The sequence below is a fragment of the Limulus polyphemus genome, unplaced genomic scaffold, assembly GCF_000517525.1.
Source record: "Limulus polyphemus unplaced genomic scaffold, Limulus_polyphemus-2.1.2 Scaffold4262, whole genome shotgun sequence".
Lineage (NCBI taxonomy): Eukaryota > Metazoa > Arthropoda > Merostomata > Xiphosura > Limulidae > Limulus > Limulus polyphemus.
Genome location: NW_013669872.1, coordinates 44,081 through 51,711, shown reverse-complemented (window position 1 = coordinate 51,711; position 7,631 = coordinate 44,081). Strand labels below are relative to the sequence as shown.

General features: G+C 33.6%; 1 protein-coding gene across 1 annotated transcript in view; it reads left to right on the top strand.

Moving 5' to 3' along the window:
• The window catches only part of LOC106470876 (dynein assembly factor 5, axonemal-like), a 17,475-nt gene extending 10,584 nt beyond the window's left edge, over positions 1 to 6,891 (top strand). Inside the window, exons 7-10 of the mRNA XM_013931453.2 lie at positions 1,004 to 1,172; positions 3,688 to 3,977; positions 5,512 to 5,863; positions 6,671 to 6,891. Of these exons, the coding sequence (XP_013786907.1) occupies positions 1,004 to 1,172; positions 3,688 to 3,977; positions 5,512 to 5,863; positions 6,671 to 6,819 (960 nt within the window). The 3' untranslated portion in view covers positions 6,820 to 6,891. The remainder of the gene's footprint in view (positions 1 to 1,003; positions 1,173 to 3,687; positions 3,978 to 5,511; positions 5,864 to 6,670) is intronic.
• Positions 6,892 to 7,631: the final 740 nt, after the last annotated feature.

Below are 7,631 nucleotides of genomic sequence, written 5' to 3'. Positions count from 1 at the left end.
GTGGTCTTTCGTAATGTAATCAATTATGTACATTGTGGTCTTTCGTAATATAATCAAGTATGTACATCATAGTCTTTCGTAATATAATCAAGTATGTACATCGTAGTCTTTCGTAATGTAATCAACTTTGTACATTGTAGTCTTTCGTAATGTAATCAAGTATGTACATCGTGGTCTTTCGTAATGTAATCAACTTTGTACATCGTAGGCTTTTGTAATGTAATCAAGTATGTACATCATGGTCTTTTGTAATGTAATCAACTTTGTACATCGTAGACTTTTGTAATGTAATCAAGTATGTACATCATGGTCTTTTGTAATGTAATCAACTTTGTACATCGTAGGCTTTTGTAATGTAATCAACTTTGTACATTGTAGTCTTTTGTAGTGTACTCAAATATATATATATATATATCTAAATGTAACATACATGGACTTTTATACAGTTTTTACTGTTAAATTTTCTATCAAGATAGTTTTAAAGTGAAAAATCAAAACAGAATAACCCTAAAATAGCTTGAAGAGCACACTAACTAAACGTTTTAAAATGGCCTAATGTTTTGATAACTCATTATCAGAGGTTTGCCATTTCAGTATTACACAACTTAGATAAGTTAGGTGATATCGAGAAATGTCATGCTGGAGACAATATTATTATTATTTAACTTATAGAAACCCGTAAATAGATCTGACTACTTTTGAAAGCACTGTTTTTTGTTTTTTTTAATTAAGAACCCATGTTTCAAGAAACAACCGTTTATGTAACTGATACACTAAAAGCTAGCAACACCAGTAATTTGTACTAACTGCAGCAAGATTAGATTTTGTAAACTTTTTAAAACAGTGATTTATTTATTTAGTCATGATGAGTTTTACATAGTTTACTACTTTGAACTAATAACACTGTATATAATTGGTGGTTACTTAATGTACATTTTTTGATGTGTGTGTGTGTGTGATTGAGAAGAGTCTGAAATAATCAAATGTGTGTTTTTGTCTTTAGGTGAGTAGATGTCTGTCGAGGCTTGCAGATGTTCATAAGGTTGAGAATGTACACAAGCTATACGAATTTCACTCGAAACACCTACTCCAACATTTGGAAACATCCCATCAATTATGGACTGTACATAGTCCCGAATGGGCAGTTTTTCATACACTTCTTAGTAACGGAGGTCAGTAAGTTTTAGTGTTATATAATGTTTCTCAATGATTTAGAAAATGCAAAACTTTTATTTTGTTTAATATTATAATTGACAGTAGCCATGGGGTTTAATCTGTTGTTCTTAACTGTGGGAATACATGGCCACGAATAACAGACTATTGCTCGTGTTTTCAGGAACACATGCCTACAAAGAAGAGACTATTGTTCGTGTTTTCAGGAACACATGGCTACAAAGAAGAGACTATTGTTTGTGTTTTCAGGAACACATGGCTACAAAGAAGAGACTATTGTTCACGTTTTCAGGAACACATGCCTACAAAGAAGAGACTATTGTTCACGTTTTCAGGAATACATGGCCACAAAGAAGAGACTATTGTTCACGTTTTCAGGAATACATGGCTACAAAGAAGAGATTCTTCTTCTTTCCTGCAGAAAGATAGTTACGCTTTATAAGAATTACTTACATATGCTAATGCAGTAGAACATCAGTGCACACATGCGAGCCATAGCATCACAGATGACATGTTTGACACTTGTATATTCCCAGTTATCTGACAGTGCAATGACACTGTTGGTAGGCTCTTGAAGAAATGTTACAACCATTTTCTAGAAAGGATATTCGTAGAGCAAAAATCGGAGCAAAGAAAGATAAATCAAAGCACATGAGGATGTAAGGCCACTTCACCACAGGGCTGTGTTATGCATTAGGCCATTGCTTAACATACCAAAGTTTGAGGGGCACCATATTAGAAGAATGTGTCTGTTAGGTCACAGGCTGGTTTGAAGAACGTTTTTTTTATATATACAGTAATTATTGACTCCCACACATCTGAACATTAATTTTACTTTTATACAGACGTACTTTTCGCATACAAGAGATATATTGACAATGTGGATACAGATCTAAAATTTTTATTACTCATTGTGAAGAATGATCAAATAGTAAGATGTAGTGAAAGTATTAAAACATTTGTCAAAATTGCATAGAGGATAAGTATCGATAAAAGAATCAGCTTAATACTTTAAGTGAAATTGTGCCATTATGAACATGGGAAAAGTAAATAACGGTCAATCAGGGCATAGTACTATAATTTGATCTGTATTGCTCTACACACTCGACTGTCACTACCACTGTCCGAGTTTGCAGAATGATTGCTGACAAGTTGTAGAAAGATCTTACACTTGTAAAGCAACATAACCCGCAAGCTGCTTAACTGCCTCAATGATGAAACTCAAACACGAGAGCTGGATATAGGATTGCCACTTGAACAGCTTTAACATAAGAAACATTTTTGTTTGATCTTTACCATTAAAGTTTACAAACCAGTGATTCATCCAATACCATTTTCTAGCATTACTTGGGTAGGGAGAGCACATAATACAAATACAGTTGTAAATTAACTAATGCCAATTTGGAAGTATAATGATAGTTAATGTAGAAAACACAGTATACGTTTCAACACTACCTTAATTTGTCTTCGTATACACATAATTGGAGGTTTGTTTCAATTCTGGAATGGTTTTTGTGATTGATGTTTCTCACAGAATGGGAAATTTAAACTTTACATGGTGCACATGAAAGTAAGAGTGAATTATAGTTACTAAATCCTGTCACCAGGTGCATTATGAAATTTTTCCGATGCCAAAAAGTTATGGCTACCTCAGGATAAATCATTAAGTGACACTTGTAAGTCCAATTCAGCATTCTTACAAGCCACGGAGAGTAAAAATGATGTCCATGCTATCACCTTTTACATATTTGTGAATTTAATTGACTTCACACCAATGGGCTTTTGTGCATATCTTTGTTTAAATGTGTTTTTGGAAGTTAACGTCCACAGGCAGGGGGATGATCCATGATAAGTTTGTCATTTAAAACTATTCTATTTCTATAAACGTAAGTAAAATCACGACTTATATCTCCAGAACGTAACTTTATTAGCTCAATATTTCAATATTACAGCTTCGTCAGGAGCTATCGATATCCTACAAGGATATTACATTAAACAAAGTTAACAACAATAGGTTGATATAACACAAATTCTGGAATGAAGTCAAAGATCAGCATAAGACCTAAACATTGTTCTAATAAAGCATGGTTAACCATCCATATTGTTCTTATCCTCAAACCATGAAGGTGATAAGACAACCAAGCTTAAAAATATAAGTGTTACTGTGTTTTGTAACAGACTGTCCACAGCTGTTTTTTGGTGAATGCATTAAGGAACATCAGAATAAAAAGGTGTAAGACAAGTCTTTAGGTAAAGATTTATGGGATGCAGTGAAAAAAAAGTTTTCAATACTGACTTAGAAGGAAAACATTCAAATATCAAGAGTTTGTTAAAAACCTTTTTGTAAATGTTCCAATAGTTTGTGCAGTTTGTTTGTTCATTTCAGGTTAGTATGTCTAATACTTACTTTCAAGAATCAACATTTCTACAGCAGTTTTTTTTTTTACCCAATTTTGGTGTTTTCCTTAATAATGGATTTATGTAGCACCAGTTTCTAGCTTTTTCCCTCAACAGGACCTGCTTTAGAGAACCTTGCCGAAGAATGGATGCCCATGGTGTTAGCTAACCTGCATCCCAGTAAAGACCCCAGTCTTCGACTCAAGTTGTTCTCCCTTTCCTCCACCCTGTTCTCTGCTGGTCTGAACTCTCAAGGGTACCTTGCTGCACACTTGGAGACATTCTTGAAAGATGGAATCATGGCCAATCTCGTGTGGCGTGCTGGTAGGACAGAAAGTGCAATGAGGACAGCTACAGTTTCCTGTCTGTGGGCTTTAGTGCAAGCTGATAAGTTAGAATCTAAAACTGTTAGTATACATTTATTTAAGTCAAAATCTCATTTGTCTGTAGAGCACGTTATATGTTTTAATCTTGTACATCAGATTAGACCAGAAGGATCCTATTGTCGTTACACAGGTGAGAATTTTAGCATTTTTAAAAACCAAGAAACACCTTTCCAATCAGTCTTCTGTTTAACATATTTACTATCAAAGCCATAGAAGGAAAGCCTAAGATAAAATATATTTATATGAACCAAGTTTTACTATACGTAGATGCAAATTTTTAAATCTGGTACACTTTACTTTACCCGAAGTTTATATAAGTAGAACATTGAAAAGATTCACCGCAAGAGGTTTTGGAGATACAGAGAGTTCAGGTTTACTCTTAATACGAATAGATTTATCTGGCCAAACCTGTTGTTTTCTTACTGAAATTTCTGAGTATGTACAATATCTATATATTTTATATATCCAATTAAACAATACTTACTTATATAATAAGACACACTTTAGTGATTGTTGTGATCTTGAAGGTTAAACAGAAAAGTTTTGATATTGTGTATATAAATCTCCATTTTCTTTTTACTTTAATACGTTTGTTTTCATACCGTGATTATAAGTTTATGCTTTATAAAGCTTCAGACTGTTCACATTTTCAACTTGTGTTTAATAGACTTGTTTCCGATCTGTAGTAATGACACAAGGATGAGTCATTAAGTTTTAAAGTCACTGCTAGTGTGCAACATGATGGTCCTGGTTATGGACTACTGCTGTGTGCAAGGAAGCTTTATCCAGTATGCTGAGGGCGAAGTTCTTCAGTTCCATCGACAATGCCGAGGGCCTGCGTGAACAATAATTTCATACAGTATAGTAGTGTCAGCACGTTAGCCTGATAGTATGCGGAGTTTAACGTTTGATCATAGCTGTAGCCGTCATATATCTCTTACAAACAAACATATTTGCAACATGCTCCGTGCCATTTTTTTAAGTGTTGTATCACTGGCAGGATCATATTAAATCACCAGGGTCTGTTGTTGTCGTATGTTTGATCAAATGTGATAATTTACTTCTACTCAGTTGTGTGCTTTGAGAAAAGTTTATGTTGTGAAGACCTAAAACTTACATGAATTAGCTTATTTACAGTTCCAAGGATGGCTTGTTCTTGGGCTACTTATGCCTAATTTCCTTCCCTACCATTGGCACACGACTAGTAGCTGGTCACGGAGTAGGCTGTTTCCTCCATGCTTTCCATTGTTTTGCAAATAAAATTGAACACTACAGATTTACATTTTTCTCAAATGCTTAAATTTCGTGCATTATATGCTTTTATGCTAATAGATGGGAAGAACTTTGAAAAGTCCTGAAATGTAACCCGTAAATCATCATGCTTCAGTTGGGCTACAATACGAGGGTCTTTAATCTCTGTAGTCACATATGGGCAAGTGCAAGGGATGTAGGTTTGGGTATGCAAATAGTTACCAAAGATTGTGAACAACCCTACATAAAGCCAAACTGGTGGGCCTAAGGGTTATTGTAAATTACATTGTCCTAATATTTTCAGGTAGCTTCACAGCTTCCTCAGTTGCTGGCCCTGTTGATGTCGCTATTAGATGATGATTCTACGTCAACAAGACTCATCACGTGTAAGGTGCTGTCTCGAATACTTCCAGCCGTGGCTGCATCACTCGATGATCTTCAGAAACTCCACGAGCTCTACCCTGCTCTGCTCAAGCGAATGGACGATGTGCGAAATGATATCAGAATAGCTGCCATGAAAGTGTTTCCAGTGTACTTCCGAAGTTTTCCTTCAGGATATAATCCCACACTGTATGCTGCCCACATAAGAGAAATCTATCAGGGCTTGTTAGTACATTTAGATGACCCAGAGGTCAAGATACAAGACAATGTATTAGGTATGGATATGAAAAGTTGCTTAAAATTTGAATCGAAAATTAGGTTTCAAGAGAAGGTTGTATAATTACTTTTAACCTTTCTCCACCTGGTGGTTACTTTGGGCATAAACTGGTTTTAAAGCTTTTGCTAATACTACCAATTTTGAATATAATAAATTCTAAACACCACTGAAACATATGTTAAAATAAATCTTATAATAATAATTATACCTTTTTTGCTTTATCAAAGAGTACTTCACAAATTCATGCTAGTGCAGTCAAATGATAGCATCAAGTAATAAAGACACTTCTTAACCGAGTGGTTCAAAGGTTGATATTAAACAGTAGGAACCAATTAAAAAATAACCAAGTAGTAGTTGCTGGCAGAAGAAAGGTTATCAGAGGTTAACAAGTTCAGTCAAATACCGTTTAGTAGAACTTAGCTATAGGAATTAAACTATAAAAAATAACTCGTCATTAAAAAATTCATAACTTGTGCATCCTTTTGGAAAGTGAGTTTTAAAAATATTCAAGAAAACGGAGTGAAAACATGTAAATTGAAATGCTAGTTATGGCTAAATAAGATTTTTTAAACGTTAAAAAATCTTTAGAGTACCAAGTGGTTTGTAGGGTTAAAATTTTAACTCATTAAATCAACTTGTACTGTAAATACAGGTTTTTGTCGACGGACTGGATCTAGAGCATAAAACACATTACCCCAGAAAAAGCGTTCTAAATATAGTAATCTATACACGCGTCACAACTGTGTTCAGTTTTTTTAGTGTACCATTTCCAATATGGTGGTGTTTTTTCTTTTCTTTATTTTAGAGCTCCTGAAAGAAATCTCCACTGTATCATCTTCAGTTTTACTGATGGAAACGAAAAAAGCACAACCTATGCATCGGGATCCTTCTTACTGCAAAACACTAATAAAGTATTTAGAACACTTGCAACTCAACCAAGATGAGCCAAATTAAAACACAAAGCTTCAGGTAGAAAATACTGTAGTTTACATTGTCATATTTAATAAAACTAAGTTACAGAAAGTTTGTTGGTTACATTCATTATTTGTAAGTACATCTTATAACCTATGTTTAACAGAGAAATGTAGTAATCAAGACAGAAATAAACTAAGTTACATTCATTATTTGTAAGTACACCTTATAACCTACATTTAACAGAGAAATGTAGTAGTCAAGACAGAAAATAAAACTAAGTTACACCTTATAACCTATGTTTAACAGAGAAATGTAGTAGTCAAGACAGAAAATAAAACTAAGTTATATTCATTATTTGTAAGTACATCTTATAACCTACGTTTAACAGAGAAATGTAGTAGTCAAGACAGAAAATAAAACTAAGTTACATTCATTATTTGTAAGTACACCTTATAACCTACGTTTAACAGAGAAATGTAGTAATCAAGACAGAAAATAAAACTAAGTTACATTCATTATTTGTAATATTCATTATTTGTAAGTACACCTTATAACCTACATTTAACAGAGAAATGTAGTAGTCAAGACAGAAAATAAAACTAAGTTACATTCATTATTTGTGAGTACATCTTATAACCTACATTTAACAGAGAAATGTAGTAATCAAGACAGAAAATAAAACTAAGTTATATTCATTATTTGTAAATACACCTTATAACCTACGTTTAACAGAGAAATATAGTAATCACGACAAAAAATAAAACTAAACTAAAGATACTCTGGTTGCTACTCTGTGCAATGCACTAATGAAGAGTTTAAAGTTCTAAAATAATATAATTTAAGAGATGAGG